The sequence below is a fragment of the Echinococcus granulosus genome (assembly GCF_000524195.1).
Source record: "Echinococcus granulosus chromosome Unknown EG_S00005, whole genome shotgun sequence".
NCBI classification, from domain to species: Eukaryota; Metazoa; Platyhelminthes; class Cestoda; order Cyclophyllidea; family Taeniidae; genus Echinococcus; species Echinococcus granulosus.
Window position 1 is genome coordinate 585,613 of NW_020170385.1, and position 21,738 is coordinate 607,350.

General features: G+C 38.0%; 3 protein-coding genes across 3 annotated transcripts; all 3 read left to right on the top strand. All coding sequences in view use genetic code 11, as the record gives it.

Moving 5' to 3' along the window:
- Positions 1-1,449: 1,449 nt before the first annotated feature.
- EGR_01324 (Synaptobrevin YKT6) lies at positions 1,450-9,349 on the top strand (the record flags this gene model as incomplete). Its single annotated transcript, XM_024490573.1, has 9 exons — positions 1,450-1,463; positions 1,527-1,605; positions 2,271-2,367; positions 2,661-2,761; positions 5,252-5,310; positions 6,829-6,940; positions 8,089-8,190; positions 9,078-9,109; positions 9,148-9,349. 9 exons carry the CDS (start codon positions 1,450-1,452, stop codon positions 9,347-9,349), a joined length of 798 nt encoding a protein of 265 aa, XP_024354897.1.
- Positions 9,350-10,855: 1,506 nt separating this feature from the next.
- Positions 10,856-11,932, top strand: EGR_01325 (Calcium/calmodulin-dependent protein kinase type 1G; the record flags this gene model as incomplete). The annotated part of the gene is made up of 1 exon (XM_024490574.1): positions 10,856-11,932. One exon carries the CDS (start codon positions 10,856-10,858, stop codon positions 11,930-11,932), a length of 1,077 nt encoding a protein of 358 aa, XP_024354898.1.
- A 9,389-nt stretch (positions 11,933-21,321) lies between these two features.
- On the top strand, positions 21,322-21,738 carry EGR_01326 (hypothetical protein; the record flags this gene model as incomplete). The annotated part of the gene is made up of 2 exons (XM_024490575.1): positions 21,322-21,450; positions 21,610-21,738. The coding sequence occupies 2 exons, from the start codon at positions 21,322-21,324 to the stop codon at positions 21,736-21,738; spliced, it is 258 nt and encodes an 85-aa protein (XP_024354899.1).

Genomic DNA, 21,738 nt, shown 5'->3' on the forward strand with positions numbered 1-21,738 from the left:
TTTAATAATTGGATGGGAAAATGCTTTGTCTAAACGTGCTTCCAGAGGTTGTTTCATGTCTTCAATTGAATCATATTGAAAAAAATTTACACCGGTGAGAGATATGAGTGTAATCACACCTATGCTCCAGATATCCATTTCCTTCGTACCGAAATAAGCATATTCTTCATTTTTGGTCAATTCTGCCTCGGAATCTTGTTCTACAGCATCCAAAAGCTTTCTCAGAGCTTCTGGAGCGGTACAACTTTGACATGTCGTTAAGGGCTCATTTAAAAGGTGTGCAATTTCTTTTTTGACGCTCAAATCAGGCAAAACAACTAGGGAATGAGGAGATATTGTTTGAAATAGAACATTTGTTGGCTTTAAGTATCCATGACTGTAACCTTTGTCGTGAATAAAATGAAATGCTTGAAATAATCCGTGCAAAATAACTAATACATCACGAAACCGAACAACATGCTGTTGTAGCATCCAGTTGAATAGATCCCCAAAAAGACACATTTCAGTTATAACAACAATTCGTTGTGGTTCAGATACGAAATCTAACATTTTCATCACTGCTGGATGAGATAGGGACCTAATGCACGTTGTCTGCTTTCTTAATTTAGTTGTGACCCGCCTCTGTAGATAAGCTATACAAGAGAAGTAATTTCCAAGATGACCATAATCAGTTTTCTTAATTGATACAGCTCCACCAGAAGTCAAGTCACGGGCTGCAATCACAGTAGAAAAGCCATCGCAAAAAATCTCTCTGTAGATAAGTAATTTGTCTTCATCAAAAGCTGGTGCAGCCAATGTTATGTTTCCATTGGAATTTTCTCCATGTTCTATGCGATATGGCAACGATGTATGAGAATGCATGCTGGATGAAACGAATTCTGGAAAAATCAATAAAGCTGTTTGAAATGGAATTCTACTGAATTTGCAGATTTTGAGCCTAAAAATCCGCTAACGTTTTATGCGTGAAGAGTCATTTTCGTATGTTGGTATCTTTAAGTAAAAATCACATTGAAACAAATTATTTAAGAGAGATCATCTGACGAAAACGTTCTTTACTACATTGGAGGTTCGAATTATTTCGGCGTTTGTGCCAAAGGTAGCATCAACTCATGCGACCTTTCTGGAAGCTAGCTATCTAAGAGAGCGAATCACAATTTTTAATTGGTTTAACTAATCAAAATATGAAATTATTTCAGATGAAAGAATTCATACTGATTTAAATTAAGGGCTTTTTTGACTAGTAGAACGTGCCAGATGGCAAAGTGGTCTATTGGCTGCGTAAAAGAACGGAAATTCAGATCCAAACGCATGCGCATACATTATTCAGAAAATTTGTTTAATCAAAGCGGTTTCACCACCAATATTTTCATAAAACCGGTGTTTACTTTCCTGCACTCCACGAGGAATCTTTTGAAAAACCATAAAGAAATACTCTTGGACTATTTTGCTATGCTATCTCCACTGTAGGTGTCTCCGCAAGTCATGTTAATGATCCTGTGAATTGAAGGTCAGCATTTATGCACAAGATTTGCATACGCAATTGAACGCCAGGTCGCTTACACGTATACATACGAACTAGCCCTAGGCGTTATCCTGATTACCTCGGTGAGTGTGCAAAATTTTCAATGTGAACCTCCCTTCTAATGGTTTCTATGGAGTGGTCTTTGTCTTAGAATACCTCAAATTTGATTCGTGCGTGGTTTGTAGTTTTTCATATGCTACGAAACTTTAACGCTTGATAGTTTTCTATTTCATGTAATTTTGCATTGTCATTTGGTAGGCTATGACATTTTAATAGTTTTGCTCTTTGAAATATTGTTTGATAGGCATCATACGAGCTTGGTAGTTAAAATTTCAAAAAGGATTTGGCTAAATGGGGCAAGTTCGTTGGTATATGCGTATTAAAATAATGCGCTTTGCGTCTCTAGAGCTATGTACTATATTTTAAAAGATCCTAAGTGGTCCTGGCTCTGGTGGGCTAGATAAGTACTGCGCATAACTGTTCCATCCGTTTAATCCGCAAACTAAATAAGTAGCTGATACATGGATGTCTTCGAAGGCTGCCTATTTATAGCCGTTTATCTAAATCATATTGTGTTAATAGTATGCTTTCCAACGTTTGCTTTCCGGTCAAAGCTAATACCAATGGGTGGTACTTTCTAGGAAAGGTCACAATGAAGCTGTTCTCCCTACAAGTTCTCTATAAAACTGACGCGAAACCGAAATTGCTGCAGGGTACCTACGACCTCTCCAGCTTTAGTTTTTTTCAGCGTGGCAGTGTTCAAGAATTTCTGGATTTCACTGCAAAACTAGTCTGTGAAAGAACAGCACTTTGCAGTCGGGCTGCTGTACATGAAAATGGCGAGTGTATTTCTTTGTTATGCTACATCCGGATTATTGTTGATAAAGTCGTTTTGTTAGCTTTGTTTTAAATCGTTTTTCTGTAGCAGTTACTGGAATATATTATCAATCTGGAGCTGATGCGATTAGTATACATGACTAATTTGCCGATGAAACACTCACTTGTTAGAGCATATTTGGACCCCAAGGATCGTGTCCACAGTTTACGCGTCACAATTATTATTATATAATAATAATTGGTTGGAATAAAGGCGTAAAGTGTTAATAGCCCTCATTTTATTCACTTTTTCCCTCTTCAGACTACTTTTGTCACGTCTTTGTTCGTCAGGATAAACTGTGTGCAGTTGTCTTCTCCGATCAAGAATACCCTCAAAGGGTAGCGCAGACACTATTAACAAAGGTAATGTTAATTTTTATCATTTTTGGGGTGCTGGTTAGTCCAATTGTTGTGTTTTGAAAGGTTTTTCAGTCAGATTTTTTTTCAAAACTTTGAGCGCGAAATTCTCCTTACTGGTACTGACCTTCGCGCTTAGACTACGGTAAACTGCTCAACGTTATTTTTTTACTGATTTATTAAAAAGATGTAGTAATGTAGCTTTTGTTATACCGGCATATACCAAACTCTTATAATCGGGATTCCACATCACTAGGCTTTGTCTGATGGTTACTCGCCATCATCGGGCAGATAAGCACTTTAGCAACTTTTTCTTCCAGCCGAATTTTTGTTCCATAATTTGGTTTCCTAAGCAAGGTGAAACGGCTAGATAGGTGGTAATTAAAAGTAGACTTGCCCTTTGCTAATTTTACCAATTTAAAGCAATGCCTAATACGACCTGTAATCTGCACTACAAGTTTACCTTTGTCACATGCTACGTCTCGTTCCGCATCTTGTCCTTGTGACAAATTGTCAGGGATTGCTCACTTGAAAAAAAAACTTTAACTTGGACACCATTTTCGTTCCTGGTTGGAACGCTAGGTGTAAAAGTTAGAACTTTCTGTCAACTTCTAATTCACCTTGAGATTATTTATGGGTGGTTGAAGCGGTTGTGAAGTGTTTGATGGAGACGCCGAGTATAAATTCTTCCTGATTTCTTATTGAATCATGGTGATGGGGGATTGTGGTTGAAATCTCTAAGGATTAATCCAATGGGGTTTCTCGGTGAATTTACTCTAATCCTATTTTGTACTGTACTGGTTTTTAATTTTGCTCGTCTTGTCCCGTATTGCATGCTAATGTTTTGTCAAAATGTGCACGTAGGCTGTTTTGAATTGAGTGTGTGGTTTTTTAAATATACCGTTCCCGATGACGATAATATTTTGCTGTGTCGAAAGTTGGTTATCACCAGGCTTACGTTAGATTAAGAAAAATAATCTGCCCATTCAGAATTTTCTCCAATTAATGTAGGACCTACCATTACTTCTCACCATGCTTTGATTAGTTGAGTTTCGCGGTTAAAAGGCCTTTTGAAGGTGTTAAATTTATCCCATGTTTTTTGCTCAGCATCGTTAGCTTTCTTCCACCAACTTTGCCGGGGCCTTTTTGAAGCTCATGAATGGTTAAATCCCTCAAGGTTCCTAATGTACTCAATAAGCTAATGTAAAAATCAGATTCCCATTTGCGTGATCTAACAAAATGCCTACTTTTGATCTTACTAACGAAAGCTTTTGGGTGCCGTCTACGACGTGCGAAAAACTATGTCCAAGTCATGTGAACTTTTTCCTGCTACTCTTCGTACATGTTTTAGGTCATGCTTTGAAATCTGCCTATTAATGCATGCACTTTAAAGGCAATTTTTCTACGTTATCATTTAGTTATTTAACCTTCGGCATAAATTTAACATTTGAACTTACATTTTTTGTCTTCCCAAATCGCCTGACCAGTTTGCCTTGACATTTTTGTGTGATTTACGGTCTGGTTTGTGACACCTTTGATTTTCCATTTTACGCAGCACCAAACACATCGCTCCATAGGTTCGCGTTTGTCACGCTTACGTTTCACAACTCGTTATTCGATCAATTTGCAGTGCGAAGGGTGCAACCATGTGACAAACGGAGCCTGTTTAATCTAATTTTAAAAAATGAAGAATTGCTTGAGTGAATGGAACACGTGAAAAATGGTGCTGCATATTTTCGCAATCCTCTCTCCGATAGCGTTCGCTTCACCTCTGCTCTCTCCCTTTTTTGCTATATAAGCCAACTGTCCCAATTCTATTGGCCCAAATTCATTTTGGGTAACCTCTCAACAGAAGTTGAATTAGTGCCTGTCCCACATGACGCGGCTTAGTTGCCTTGACCTATACCTGCTGCCTGTTTTATATGGGAATAAATAGTCTCACTACATTTTTTGGGGCTTCAGAGCCTCCCTCAGGTGCAAACATGACAGCACACTTTATAACACTGGCGGTGCTCAAATTAATTATGCAAACCTTTTCCACCTGATTAGCGCTGTCAGCATGGCCGCTATTAACCATGGCGTTGGCGACGTTGTGACGGGCTGTCAGAGTCTAAGTGCAAAGCCTGACTGACAAGACTAAGTGGACTCTTTACCCAATGAAATATACTAGTCACGCCTTTTTGATGAAAGTAAGGCTAGGTATTCCCGCTACACTTCCTACTATCGATCGATCTGATATTTTTGGCGCACGTTGCCAACATCGAAAGTGACGAGCCCCATTGACACTGCATTTGCCTTAGTTTTATCATATGATACTTTGAGGCATGAGTCACACGAAGAGACTGTTCGCCTGCGAAATCTTTGCGCTATTGAAATTATCCACTGCGGTGAGTGACTTACTTTAAATTAGTAACTATTCTAAGCTAAGTAGGCTATGAAATTCGTGCTCATTTTGTGCGCACCCATAGTTCGTCATACGCATCCCCATTTATTTAGACGCTCGAGGACTTCAGTGCCGAGTATTCGCCGTCCACATGGGCTACCATGTCTGCTGGGTATGTAAGCGATTTGCATTTCACACCTCACACACACACCCCATGATCTTATTCCTTATTGGATACGCTCGATTGAAATGGCTAACTCGCCAAGGCTGCGTTTCTCCGATGCCACCGCCAGCCGTTGTTCTGCTATTGTTTGCGCATGCAAACGCTTTTTACAGCATTTTATTGGTCTTCTTGAGGCTCAAATTGTCGGAGAAATGTTGTTTTCAATTGGGACATTTTTCGTCTAATTTAGTTTGCTGTTGTGTTCACGTTAACACGGATTGCCTATTTTCTAAAGTTCCCATCATCCAAAATAGCTTACTTCCTCCGCCCACACGAGTGAGTCGACGAGCGATAAAGGGGTGGGGAAGAGCGGCATCATCAGTGCTATCATTACTATCAGCGAAAAATTGATTTAAAAGGATGCTTATTTGAAATTTCCTTAATTTTTCATATTGTTAGAAAAGGATCTGCAGGTTTTGAACGTCTCTCATTCACACAAGTTTGTGTACGTTGTTGATTCATTTTAGCAATTATCACCTCGAGCTTTAGGTATCTGTACATAAAGTGGATTAAGGTGGTCTTTGGAATAACTTTTACGCTGGCGAATTTTAAATCATGGGTCTAATGTGTTGGTTCGGAGATTTTATACCCATGAAACTGCTAAAATATTCAGCAAATCTCACCAATCATAAGGTTGGCAGTGTTGACATTTTGCGTAATTTTTGTGCCTCTGATCAATGAAAGGCTCATTTTTTAATTAAGAATTATGTGCGCATTCTGCCTCCACTTACAGTGAATGTATTCCCATGCCACTTATATGTGCGCGTTAACATCTTAAAATGAAGCTGTCAGTTAACATACATGCTCCCAATTTTCTACTGAGTTGTGCATTTTTAATAAGCAATTTGATTTGCGTGCGTTTGCATGCACATATTTCAGGTTTAAATAATTTGCTGCTACAGCGACTACGCGATATTATGCTCAACTCCCAAGAGAGTTTAATCACAGTGACTTACTTTAAATTCTATTATTTTCTGCGAACACACCTCTCTATTGTGTGAAATTCGATCACAGCTTATGTCACTTTGGAAAATACTTCTAAACTATTTTGGGCGGCACATTTTTTTGACACTTCCAATCTTTTGAAAATAAGTGTGTCGATTTAATGCTTTCAAGCAATCGGAAACTGCTTTCTGTTGTTTCTACTCATCTCTTTGCTTGAAAGCGAGAGAGTTCTCGAAGTTCTATGTTCATTATTATTCGGTGTGCTCAATTTAAGCTACGAATGATCGTTGGTGGTTCACAATCAAGTTTCTAAACAACTCTACTCTCCTTTCACCCGAAATGAAGTGCTAATGTAGATACTTCCAGGATAATCGTATAATACCTTGTACATTCATCTTTCCTACACTAATCACATCTGTAAAAGTTTATTTTATCTGGAATTATTTCATAATTATTACCAAAAAGAGGAAATACAAAAAACTTCATAAGCCTCAAAAAGTTTTCGACAAATATTTCTTTTAGAGGCGCCAACATGCGAAAGCTAGGGGAATACCTCGTCAAATATCAGGATCCTCGTCAGGCTGATAGCCTATCAAAGTTGCAAGCAGATGTAGAGGACACAACACAAATTCTTGTGAGTTATTTGCTTCTATTCCCCCATTCTCTCTGTATGCGTATTGAAGTAACTTGAATTAAGTATTGTACTTTTAAGGGTCTTTTGTCCGTTTTTTTGGTTTGCTTCTTTGTCCATTTAATTGCTGTCATTGCTTACAATATTTCATGGAAAGACTAAATGAACTGATTTTTCAATGCGATCTTCCATAGGTCACAATGTCTTCCTGTATTGGCACGGCATTGTGCATTTGCTTTGATGGTTTGTTCCGAAAGGTCGACAATAAATTACACGTTTGTTGTTCATCATACCTGACTCATGAATCGAAATTCCAAGCTCAGTTGCTACGAGTTATGTAAAATTTTGCATAGTTTACTTGTTTTTTTTACCTCCAAGCAAATAAAATCGTAGCATATGTATTGGCCCTAATTGAAACTTTTTAAGGGACTAATCTCGATGTGACTAATTGCGAAGATAAAGCAAAGCCATTAATTCGTTTCTCTGTCCATACTGTTTGATTTTAGATAAACTATTGCATTTGGTTTTCTATTATGTATATTTACAGGTTTCTGAAATCAGCATAACCAGAAAAGTAGTCCTTTTTATCAACTTCCCAGTATAGGGATTCCGATGCTAGTTTCAACCGCGAACTAAAAACCCTAAACTGTGCTCAGTTTGCGATCTTCCTCCTTCGTACGCACTGCAAGCACTATTCCCTCTTCATTATGTTCTTCCCAGTTAACTAAAACGTAGTTTCTCTAGCAGACAACTAATAGCATTTGCATAAAAATTACTAGATAACGTGACCATCTATGAGTTTCATCTGCTTGAAAAGTGTCTGTTTTCTGTCATCCTTCCAATGAAATTGAGAACTAGGAATGATACAAGAATTCATTTTGCGCCTATAATCTGGTAAATTGTCGATATCCATTTTCGGTAAAAAGTAGACAGGTAGCTATCAGTGACTATAATGTTATTGTCTCGGTTTATTGCGGCATGTGTTATATTTTACTGTTTTCTTCGCAGCTGCTGCCTGGGGAATTTGATGAGACGTAACGATTTATTTACTCAGGAGTTGTCGGAATCAAAATTTCGCTTCTACCTCAGTTTTTCTGCTTAATGGTTTAAGTACTACTTTGGCTATACTTCATTCGCTATCTGTTATTTAGCACCAAACTCTCGAGACGCTGATCGAACGAGGTGAAAAACTCGATGATTTAGTCAGCAAGTCGGAAGACCTCAGTTCGCAATCCAAGCTTTTCTATCAGACGGTAAACATCTACGTTTTTGTCTAAGCTAACGATGTCTTACCTTTAAAGCTGCCTGGACTTTGCTTTCTTACCAAAAGTCAGGGTTTGTATTTTTCAGAGCAATCCGTTCCTTTCAGCTTTCATTTCCGTAAAGCATTTACCAAAGTCGAGTTCCGCTTAGAATGAGTTAACTTAGTGCTTTACAGACACATGGTCTAAATGTAAGATTCCAATAAGAATTTTATAATTACCTAGTATTTATCTAACTACATTTCCCACGAGTCTGCTGCTTAAAATACTTCATTACATGGGTTATATGTTCCGATTTTTGTTGGAAATTATAATGACGGGATCTGGCGTGAATCAGCTTAACGAACAGGCACATGTATATCATACTTTCATACCAGGGAACTTTGCCATTTTGGAGTATACTGGCTTCTGCGTTGTTGGCGGGAGCGAAGTTACTAAGTCAGCTTCATTACCTTCTCGGCTTGGCGATTCCGCCGATGATAGAAGGATACGCGTTTTTTGAACGTTGGATGCTTCTTCCTTCATCCAAATTAGTAGCATCTGAACAACTGAAGCTTTGGGTAGTCTGTTTTTGTGTTGGAATTAAACCACTTTTTCTTATAGATCATAAATTTTGAGGGTCCTCGTTATTGATGTACCCAGGTAGCCTTAGTCGTAGCCAGCATTTAGAGTCCATTCCTTTCGAAGAACCAATTCAATGCTTCTTGAATGCACCAACCTTTGATTCTTTAGTGCTCATTGATAAGGCACCGATTCCGCAGTTATTTTATAAATCAACGTCATTTTCTAAGCTCTCCCTAAATTTCGCATACTTTTATTGGTAGTTATGGAAACGACTGCCTATTTATAGTCCTATTGTCTTTTTTGTTCATTTTCAGGCAAAGAAGACAAATAGTTGCTGTAAATTTTTGTAAACTCGTCATTCCCTCTGTCCGCGTGCTCGTCTAGTGACGGCTTTTTTCTCCTGCCCACCATGAATTTCGCGACCTCCTACAGGGATGAGCTCTGCCTCCGTCATCTGACCTCGCTTGATTCGTGGTTGCTAGCCCTGCAACCACCTTTGCCTCCGCTCTTTCTTTACCCCTTCCCAGGCCGCCGACTGTCTTCCCCAAATTCAACGCAACCCAGTCCACTCTCCCGACCTGACTAACGATTGGCAACTCCACTGAACCAGATAAAAAAACATTGTAGACCTACCTCTCTTGTGAAGTTCATGCGTTTTGTGTTTTCCCGTCAATTTTTAACCTGTCCTGTTTCTCATACATCTTTATGATTGCCCCTATGTAACCTAATACTGTGTATAGCCGGTGATGGTTTATTGCGATTTTTTCGTCTTACGTCCATTCCTTTTAGTAAATTTGTTAATATCAATGGCAGATTGGTGCTTTCGTAGGACCGTGTGGCATTGTCGTCGATATATCCTCGCAGGCTTAATTCATTAAGTCTCTTCATTCTAAAGCTTAACGGTCTTAGTGGGTGCTATTCTTGTACTTCTCGGTGTTTTGCAGTTGTGCAAGGCTATTTTATTATGCAAAATGCTCCTAGTCTTGGTTATCTTGGATTGGATTCTGCGGTACGAAAGAACTCTTAGTGTTTGAGGCGGAATGTGTGGTTTCGCTTCATTGCCGTTTTTACTTTGGCCCCATTTATAGCATAAAGCGTAACAGAAAGCGTAGCGATGGTTTGGGTGTCTGCCTTTTTGCGGCTGAGAGGAAGAGTGGTTGGCCTGCTGCACTACCGTTTTCTTTCGATGAGTCCCAGTGGACCCACCCGCTTCGGAGCGTTTCGGAATATGTACCAACTGACCGTACCACATCTTTGCGGTGAAATTTGCTTATGCTTTATTACTTGAATTTGGAAAGTAGAAGTGGGGTGCGGCTTTCGTCTACTGAATGTGAGCGGCACAGCGAGACCCGTGACTGACTGAGTAGTGTCGGTATGTGCAGTGATGGTCCAGAACCGGACCTATGGGAAGCATCCATCTCTTAAATACTACAAGATGGAAATTGAGTGGTGTATTTTCGATGTCAGATTAACAAATTAGTCATAGCATCATTCAATCAAGTAATTGCCGGGGAGCCCTCGGAGCGTCATGAAATGCTGTGCAGCTCAGTATTGTGCGATGAGTGTGGCTGCTACCCAAAGAACAAACAACTTAAGCTGGCTGGTTCACATAAGTAGCTACTAGCTACTTGCATATGACTTTAGATAAGCTTTCCAAAACACCTTGCTTCATTTTCTGGTTTAGGCTATGCAACAATTATGAGGATTTCCGTTTTAGCGAAAGATTCTTTGTATTCCAACATTTTCAGCTAAAACACAGTAGCACAGAAATTTGCAAAACTATGTATTCTCATAGATATTTTAATTATTGTTTTCCACACTGATTTCATGCGTAAAGGCAGCCAATGCCAACGATTAAATTAGGGTGATTAATGAGACGTGGTGTTGAAGCAACAGCTCAAGGTGAATGGTGGTGCAGTCACGACGACTACTTATTTATGAAATGGCACAGTGATCCAGCACGGGTCGAAGGTGTCCGCTCCCTTATTCAAGGAGCGCGCATACGTCCAAATTCCATGTGGTCAATCAATAACCTGACAGTCACGCTGTGTAAGTGGGTTGGGGGGTAGGCTTTGACACTGGCGTGACTATAATGAGTCGCAAGACGCCTCAGCAGCGGGAAGCCAGCAAGAAGGCCAAAATTGAGCCTCTGAAAAGCGATAAGTATCGTCTTATCAGTCGTCTTGGCGACGGTGGATTTTGCGAAGTATTTAAGGCGAAGGATCTCGTAAACAACCGATATGTTGCAATTAAGCGCGTGGACCGCAGTAAACCAACGTACCAGAAATACTCCCCAAAAGACGTTGAGAAAAAAGTGAAGAAGCTGATGTATAGGGAAGCCACGATTATGCGTTCATTAGATCATCCGAACTTGATAAAGTTATATGAGCTCGTTGAAGATAATGAACAGATTTTCATTGCAATGCAACTAGCAGAAGGTGGCGAACTTTTCGACAGAATCATTAAACGTGGGAAGTTTACAGAAAGGGATGCAGCTATAGTTGTGTCTCAAGTTATTGCAGCAATCAAGTATATGCACGATCGCGGTTTTGTCCACCGGGATATCAAACCAGAAAACATTTTATTTGATAGCATCAGTGATGACTCCAAGCTTCTTATTACTGATTTCGGACTATCGCGAGAATTGGAACAAAAGATGCTCACAAACTGTGGCACTGTTGATTATTCAGCCCCTGAGCTTCTCAGAAGCAAGATTACGAAAGTCGGGTACGGTCCAGAGGTCGACAACTGGAGCATAGGCGTTGTGTCTTACATTTTACTTTGTGGTTACCCACCCTTCTACTCCACAAATCAAGATGATGGTGAGATAAAGAAACAGATAATGTCTGGTATTTACCATTTTCACCATCCACATTGGGATAATATTTCGAAGCATGCAAAGTCATTCGTTGCAGGCCTGCTGAAAGTTGATCCATCAGAGAGGATGTCATTGAAAAATGCATTGGAACATCCTTGGATTAAATTGGAGTGTCCAAACACATTAGACCTCTACCCACTTATAGAAGAACGAATGAGAGATACGATTGCCAAGCAAAGATGGAGATGCCTGGGTTTGGCTGCCGGAGCCGTTCACTTAATGAGTGTTCAAAGTCCTTCGATGATTTTGCGCAGACCCTCAATCATGGAGACCCCAATAATGAGTGGCTGAGTGTGGTGATCTTCCTCCAGTGTTTCCTGGTGCATTTATTTAATGTTTCCATTTTCTTTATCACCAATCAACCTTTTACATTGCCCTTAATTATTATTACTTAGTTCTAATTGGGTTATATTAAATTGGAAGGCAAGGAATATAAATATTTCTTTTAGCCTCAATCACTTGTCTCGGTGGTGAACAATATAATCACTTTGATGCAAATTCTTATTCTCCTTCTACAGAACTCTCATTTCGTCATGAAAATTCAAAAAAATAAAATACTAATTTCCACCCAATCAAATTTATCTTATGTGACTATTTTTGATTTGAAGCATTGAAAAGCCTTCTGTTCACGGAAAAATTTTTGACATGGTATGCCTTATTTTTCCGCCAGCTACTGAAAAACATACTGAAGCAGTGAGGTCCATAATAAGCCAGATTTAATCTCATAACTTTCCTGTTGCTAGACACTTGTTTGTGAAAGCCATGACAATTTCATAAAATTAGTACACTCAATTACCATTTTTTGGTGGTCCAATCTTTTAAGATTTGTTAACTTTTGACAAAAATGTTGGCGCATATTTTGGGCGGTTAAATAATCTGCAAAACATACTTTATTGGACTGAAAAGATCATTAGAATACGCAACTTAGCATTGCCCTCTTTTATATAATCACCAAAACGGTCGTTGTCAAACTCATCTGCATTTACTACGGAGAATTTAGGTATTTCATTGAGTAAACATTAGAGAACGGTTTTTTTGCGCGTTAGAACGGTTTACTTACCTCTACAATCAAAAGCTTTGATCATAAATTGTTTTCCAACTCTACACACCCGTGAAAGTTTAATGTAGCTTTCTTAGGCTAGGCTTTAAATGCAAGTGTTATGAATTTACCGGCAAATTCTGAGGCCATGAAAACTAAATGAATTTAAAGTGGAATTGGCATTCTAAGGTGTCTTAAAATAAAAATTTTTGCCATCATTTAATGCTCACATAATCAAATCGTTATTTTAGGACGTGGTCACGTTTGCGACCGGTAAATGTACTTATGTCACAACAACTAAATTGTACAAATAATCTTCAAACAATAAACAATTTTTATAAATCTAGTGATGACAGTTAATAGAGCATGCAGGTAGCAACCAGATATAGCCTTAAAAACCACTTATGTTAGCATAAAGTTGAGGCATTTTAGTAAAATCCTTCAAAATCCCCATGCTTAAAACAGCAACTGTCAGAGCATCGTCCATTGACACTTCTTGCAAAAGCACAAACGTTATAAAAGTAGACAAAAGTTTATGGTTTGTTGAGATATGTAAATGGTCAATGCAGAGACCCTTTGTTCTTTGGGGGTAGGTGGATTGCCGATAAGGCGATGCTTAACCAATCATCCAAACGACCTGCTACATATCACAAAAAGAAAAAAACGTATTTCCTGAATGCAATCCAATCGATTATTACGTAATGATTTGAAAACTAGGGGCTGCAGTGGAATGTCGGTGGCTCAATTGGGTCCGATTGCAAATTGAGCATCCATTTTAGCCACCCACTGTTGGTGGTTGCGTGCCGATTACTGACAATGGGGAATCTGGTGCATGGAAATCGCAATTATTGCTAGCATAAATTGGAGCACTTATGATTGTTTTGTTTTTACTTTTGATTAAATGGGTGGTCTTAAATTCGATCTGGGCGGCATTCGGCATAGCTTTTACCACTGCTAGCTGAAGTAGGGGGGAAATTTTATATTTTAGTTGATAATGCCTTTAAACGCGCAGGTTCTTCAGTGTCCACCGGTTATACCTTTCTTGGCGGCCCATGGTCTCCCAGCCTCACTGTACATTACTGAAAATTCATCTTCTGCACTAGAATAGCTTATTGCTACTTTAGGGGGAGCTTGAGGTCCTGCGTAGTTTGAGATTCTTATTATTAACTCACATGAGGTGAGTTAGAGAAAATTTACTACCAAGTCTTCGCTAAAGACGGGCATTCATCAAAGTTTGAAGGACTCACTTTGTTATCTAGGAAGGATGCCGTAGTATTTTGAGTGGTGAAATAAAATACCAAGTATATGAATGGTCGCGCAATGTCTTATTCGTTGAATTGCCAATGGTCAGTAGGAATCAATTAGAAAACAAGGAAAAAGCCAGAAATATTTCGAAAAATACTGAGAGCTTCCAATTTGGATGTCCAAATATTAAATTCCTATCAAGTGGAAATCATTCACCGTGCACTAAATTACATTATGTGCTAATTGTTTTGCATGTATTTTCTTTTCAAAGTACATTAAAAATGGCTTAAGACATAGTTGAGCTGCTTTCAAATTAGCGCAAGCACTTGCTCAATTGATGGGAGGAATCATCATCTCATCAGCAACTGTTGCGCACCGAGTCGGATTTGAATTGGTATTTCAAAGTAGTATGGCAGAACATACCTTACCAACGTAAAGAAAGGCTGGCTGACTATCAGCATGCGCGGACTGAAGTACTGGTGCAGTCGAATGCACAGCTAAACAAAGTGTTAGGAAAACAGTGGCGAATGGAAGGCAGAGTCCTGCTATTCCTCACAATATCCTTAGGGAAAGTTACAAATAGCATGAAAGGCCATTTTTGCTTATTTTGCACGTAAATACATTACTGTTATTATGGAAGTAGGTTCTTGATGGAGTCATTAAAATATCTCGCAGCTATTATTTTTAGGCCTCAAAAAAGTGTTCAGTGCTTGAACAAAGTAGTTATAACCAATCGCTTATCCCATAGTTTGGTTTTATTATTTTTAATGATTCGATTTTGTAAAATTCCATTCAAACAAAAGTCATCGCATCGTATTTGCAATATCATGTTTATGTTATTGTAATGACTTCACTTCTTGAACTAGAAATTGTTCGATAAAGGAAGTGAACACATTTATATGGTTATGGCCATCGTACCAATAATTGCAATGCAATACCACTCTGCATTAATCTTGTCATTTGATATGTGTAGAAAAGGAGCTGACCTGAAATGTCCTTCATAACGTATAAAACACTTTTTTGTGCTAAAAACGACAAATATACCTGCTATTTAACAATACAACGTAAAGCCGAAATGACATTTGGTCAAAGCGATTTAGTTTATCCTAAGTTGTTGGTGACTCGAATTCCGCTAATGCCGCACTACAAATTCCCCTATCTTTGTCTAAGTCAATTTGAAGATGACGTAGCAGATTCAAAAGCAGCGCAGTCCGACCTGACTTCCTAGGATATTGAGGAAATTGCAAAATGGGACGTCCGTCATGCCATAATGACAATGGTGAAGACGATGAAGATGGGGATGTATTTTCCTCTAGGGAGGAGGAGATAATGCAAAACATAGCTGCGATTCGCACCAGTGTAGGAACTGCTGCAAGAAGGTTACTTAATCTACACTGGAAAAGCTTTCAAACTTATTCTATTTTATTTGTAGATCAAGCAAGCTGTGAGTATTCGCGTTTAGTAAACTCGGACAAAAGTTCAGTTACGCAAAAATGTTTACTCCCACATAAACTTTTGGAGAAAAATTATGCTCTTTTATATAGGTTACCAATATATTGCTTTAATAAGACATTTCTAATGGTAAGGTAACCATTTTTAGGACGATTTCTATAGTTTTATTTTAATTGTTGGTGTATTTGTGCTAAGCATGAGGCAAATACCATACAATTTAATATATTAATAAGAATCCTTTTTAATAAATGCACTTAATTGTGTTGAACTTAGATTTTTTCATCATAAAATACTCCTACTTCGGGGGAGATTCAAATCATATCCTATCAGTACTGTATCACGCCAATGGTATGTGACCACTCAATTTAATAACGTAATTAGACAAAAACTTAACAAGGTTTATCCGTGGTCTATAGATTTGACTGTGATTAGAGCGTCTTTGAAGTGGAAAAGTGTAGCTATATCATCAAAATAAATATTAGAGTCATAGTGTTTGTACGGACTGCCCTTTTAGAGGAACCGCTGAGTGGAACTGTACTGCCATTTTTTAGAACAGGAGCCACAAGTATCGAACATAGCAGTTGATTTTGAAGTTCGCTGTCCCAAATACAACGTGAATATGATACACCATGTCGGGCATGTATAATAGCCGAAATATGCCACAACGATTGGAGTTAACACACATTGACCCTTACCTCTCTGGCTACGCAACATGATCTTTTTTGATGATAAATTGACGGAAAGTGGAGATTCTATAATCAAAATATAACTACATACTGGCATAATCTACAGTATTGCAGTAACATTGAATTTTTTATTAACTACAAGAACGAATGAGTATTTGTTTTTAATACAGAAAGCTAAATCACTGTATTTTTAATATGCTGAAATATCACAGCAAAACGTTGTAAGTAAAGAGCATCCGCCTTACTGCTGCCTGTAAATCGATCAAGGTAACTTTGACGATGCAACTTCATACAGCTACCGCTTCTACTATCGACACAGCTAACTTCTGATTAAACACATGTGGTTTAGCATTAAACCAGGTCAAAAATATCCTATTCATATTTGATTTTAAAAGTATTGCTTAATGTGTATGTCAAAATGTTGCTAAATTGAAGAACTGGAAGAAGTAGGTGCATAGACGGAATGGCGCACATGTTCACGAAAGCATACGAATGGCACCCTCACTAGTGCATTGTCAATGATCTAAATCAAAAGCTAACAACCACTACAACTTGGATTTTTTACTTAGTTCATCACGTTTCCCAAAGTTTCCATAGCCCAACTCTTGCCTTCAGTTTTACTTATCCTATAGTATCAGGACAAGTGTCACAGCATAGTGTTTCACATGTCTATCATTCCATTGCCTAGTGTTTATCAGATGTTTTTAAAAGTCATTCACGTAATAGGTAGTTCAGCGAGTATTTTTAGGAAGGCGAACGAAGGCAATTAGCATCCGATCGGAAACGGGCAGAGGTAAGCCTTATTTTTATTTCATAGATGGACTAGGAAACAATGTCACATCTGCTAAGTCAGTGACATGCACAATAAAAGTGGAAAATTTTGATCTTATACAATTGAAGTCGTAACTGTATTCCACTAACCCAAAGTATACGCAGCTGAAACTCTAATTCAGTTTACCGTATTTTGAAAATATAAGCGGCAGGAGTTCCAATGACTAGCATGTCTTAGGACAGTTTATGCACTTATTAAAATATTGCTTGGGTTATCATAATTAGGCACGTTCACTAGTTTATTAATTTAAATGAAATTTTCATTTATAAAGTGCTTTGTGATGGAGATGTTGTCACTTTAAGTGAAAGTAGACAGTGGAGATAGAGTGCTGGCCACTGATTGGTCACCTAGTTTTGGAATTATTTTCTCAATCCTCGAACAACCAACCGCAGTCCATCATCTCATATGTATGTATGTGCGTATGCATGTCAATGTCTACATTGCGTTTACATGGCGAATTTTGCCATTCCATCTGCTTCAACAATAGGGTGAATATGAGGATGATGGGGGCTTCCAAACATGAAATTGGCTGTGTTACCGTAATTGCACCCACTTCCAACAACAAACAATTTTTTGGGGTTTTTACTTTTCAAATCAACATTACCTTCAGGAAAAATTGCCCTTGCAGAGCACAGACACCAAGAGTGGGAGAAGTGGTCATGTTCCATCATAGTTCATGCCTTCATCCTTTAATGTCAAGTACATGGGGACGATAAATACCGCTTTATGTGAGATATTTCCTTTTAGAAATTATTGAAACCCTGGTAGTTTCATATGGTTGCCTTCAGCTGAAGAGAGGAAACAGCTGCAATTCTTAGTATATGGACGAAAGGCTTTACATGATGTTCCCCTTCGAAAATGATTTAAAATATGCAGATTTTCAGCATTTCTATACTTCGGTATTAACTAATCTCTTGAGGTTCAGGTCATTGCATGCATTTGTGCCTGTGGATACTACCATCTGCGTCGTTAATATTATATGCATCTCATTTTCCAACGTTTTCTCACAAAGCGTGCCTATTTTAAGTAGGTTTGAGCACTTACTTTATGTACATTTTATGCAAGGTTCCTATTTGCTAAATAAGAAGAGGTAATCTTCTATCTGCAAAGGCATCATAAACACATTTCACTAAGTGTTCCCAGGGCTCTGACAATAGCAACTTTCCTCAATGAGTCCTCGCTTCTTTGGGAAAACCAAAGATACTTGTGTGAGTAGTAAATTGACTTCGTGCAACAAATTGAATTTTGCTTTAATTAAAGTGTTTTATTATTTTGCATCCCAATTTAAGCTTAAACAATTTTTAGACACTCATTGTAACTGCAGCAAATTGTTTTTTAAAAACATGATTGAAGAGTATTGCATGCAATTGGGGGGTATACCCAGTGATATTAAATCTATAGCAATATTTCATTGAAATTGTTAAACTACTTTCAGCAATTTCTAAAGTTTATTACCAAAGCATTTTCAGATCGTTGTGACTAGAATGCAAAAGAACGACGTAAGTTTTGGTCTTTTGGTTATTCTTATGCAGTGACCAAGATGTTCATAAATATTACAAACTTTTTAGCTTCGAGAACAAAAGAAGCAAATCAGTTCTGTGCGACTTTTTGCAGGCTCGCTTGGAAAAAATTGGAAATTGACAACGAGTCAAAAAATTTGGAGATCTTACTTCTGAGGAAAGAGCACGACTGAAGGTAGAATTGTGTTGTCCAGGGTAGAATTGCAAGTATTACAAAAGCCAAGCATAATGTATGACTAGCTCTGTGATTTTCCATTCACAGTAACTACTCATGCAGAAAGCGAAAGGGCTATTTTAAAACGAACAACAAGGGATGATACACGCCAGAGAAACTTTAGTTAAGTCTGCCCTACATTAATGACAGTAGATGTAACATTTAATAAAGTAGCTAAGCTCGAGAAGGGAATTTTTATGCCTAATGCTAGGTCCTGGATTGAAGTGAAGTTTTGTTTTTCTGCCTGTGACTATTAGTAATTGGATGTAACCTAATTTTTTAACTAGATTAATATGCGATCTTTTATTTAGTTCGATGTGTTAATCAGGGATTTCCCTGTTCTTCCTGATACCACAGTCTGGAAAAATTTTAAAAGAAATGAACATAAATTTGAAACACCGCCTATCGTATATCTTGAATTTGCACTTTCACGGCTCCATTAGTAAAATCTTGTAAAGGAGCTTTACACCAGAGCTCTACGTTGTATAGAAGAAAAACTGGAATAGGAAGAATGACTTCAACTTCAAGTGTAGGAAGAAGGCGAGACTAACTGTCTTGTTTTTCTCTCAATATATAATGCACAATTTGGTCCTGATTATATATCAAAACAGCCATACACCACATGTTATAAAATAAGAACTCTGAACTCCATTAAAATTGTACATTTGTGCTATTTTGTCGCCTGATGACTATTACTTCCGGTTGTGCTTGATCTCGTGTAAAATAAACTAATTAATTACAGAACAGAGTTCTCGAGGCACGATAACCTTGACCGTAAAATCCCTTTATTCGCCCCTAAGTTGAAAATAGTTCGGAGGTTCGTGACGATTTGAATCACACAAATTCAAACGTATTTTTGCAGGACAATATCAGATTTCTGTGACTAAAGACAGGTTGTAGCAATATCCATATATCTGAGTAAGTTCTTCTAATGTAGTGCCTACGAGAGTACTGTTGGATTACTCAGTTTAGATTTGTATGTTCCTTTTTTCACTTTTCGAAAGATTCACGAGCTTCTTCAAGAAATCTAAGAAATTTGGAGCTTAGATTCCTTGAATGTTCTATGCATATAACCTCAAGTAGGGGAACCATGGCAGATTTCATTCCTAAATGAGGTTATTTTTTAAAAAAAAGGCTTGAATCCTATACTTGGCTCTTTAGCTTATTTCTCTATCGACTGAGTACCTGTGCAAATTCGGCCACGTTCAATGCATAAACGGTGAATAAATGTGTACTTTCCCCTTGCAGTGCTATCTTAGTGTTGAGAAAAGTGAAGTGACAATACATTTAGTTCCAAAAAGGGGGATGGTGTCAGACCTCAAGTATCATCAGAATAGAGTAGCGTATCTTTTACATCAAAATTGCAGAAGAATCAAGACAACTAAACCCAAGGCTTTACCCAACTTGTGTACTCAATTTTTTTGAGCCAGAAATATATCGCTGCAGTAAAATTGCGTATTTTAAATGGTTTCTGAATTTCCAACTTTCATAATACACGGACGATTGAATAAATAATATACACATTCAGGGAATAATAGTACATGGAGGAGCGAATGCTGCTTGTGTAAATATGTGGACAAATTATTGTTTACAAAGAAATCTCAATGCTAACTGTCTTTAAACGTTAGTCTGATTAATTCTAACAATGCTTATAATGGAAGTTTGAATAGTGATGAATTACTATTTTTAAGAGGAAATGTATTTTTAACGTTATGTTAATGGGACATTACGGCGATTTTGTTACGTTGTATAAAATCTCATTTTAAAGTAAATGACAAAAAGAGTCGGATAAATTCACATAAAAGGAAGCATTCATGAATTCTGCAAATGTAAAAACCATGAAACACCTCATTGCACAACATCAGCTTTGGCACAGATCCTGGCCCCTATGCTCTCATCGCAATTATCCGAAGCTGCGCAGTCGAACGAGTGTCATGTCTGTACCACTCGAATTAAAAATATAAGACTTATTTCATCGTAGTATTACTTCATCTCCAATAGCAAGACTATTTACTCTGTTGGTGCCCTTCCATTTTGTCGGCCTATTTGATAAATTTGCTTTTGATGTTTTTTTTAAAGCATTTTTACAGGACAAAAAGTGGATTTTGTTTCTTTAGGGGAATGTAGTATAGTCCCAATTATAAGTCAGAGCAGAGTGCTCCACAATTATTTTTATAAATGCTGTGGTCAATCGCTGAAGCTGGAATGAAAATATGGTTAATCTAAGTAAAGTGTACATCCGAAATGCAATGTAACCGAAATGTGCATAACTTTATATAAAAAACTTTATATAACTTTATATCTCTTGAGTTACAAAATTAATCTATCCATCATATTTTCTTCACAGCAGCCTAAGGCTAAAAAGCGTGGAAACCCAACGTGAGCCTAGAGAATAAGGCTAAACTTGAGGCATGCTTACTGTTAGCACTAAACCACCACGGAGCCCAAACTTAACCAAATTTCGAAGCATGATCACCATAACAAGCAATCCTCATGTTATATTTCGAACAATCGAGTCCAGTAGTAGCTATAATTACCGATTCTTCTCGGAAGTTGCAGTAAATCAAAATTGTAAGAAAGAACCTATATTATTGCCCTGCAAGAGAGCTGAGAAGCCGTTAGCATGGCCCGAAGGCCATGCCACACGACGGAGCTATAACCTGCCAGGACCGAAGCGCTCGCGTAGTTCGATATGCATTTTAAAAAATATCTGATCACTACACCGGCATTTCAGAATCAGCGACCACACATCAAGGTTTATAACAAAAATTATTCAGCTACTTGTTCATTTGTATTGCATTGGTTGTTTAACTCGGTTTTGGTAAAGGTGCCACTTTGGATTCGCCATTGTACCTTCACCTGGTGGGTCCCCAGGCCATGCCAGTAGTCCGTCTGACCATTAGGCCTTCTTCTTCTTTGGAGAAAAATCGGAACTAAGTAATAATAATTTTTTAATTTCATAACTTAATTATTCATTAAGGTAATCAGGACTGTTTGGCTAAACGAGGCGAATCACAACATGCAAAGCATAATTTTAAATAATCAATTCGTTCCAAACTGTTATATGCTGAAGTTGTGTGGAATTCAATTGAACCTGCTTTTTAAATAG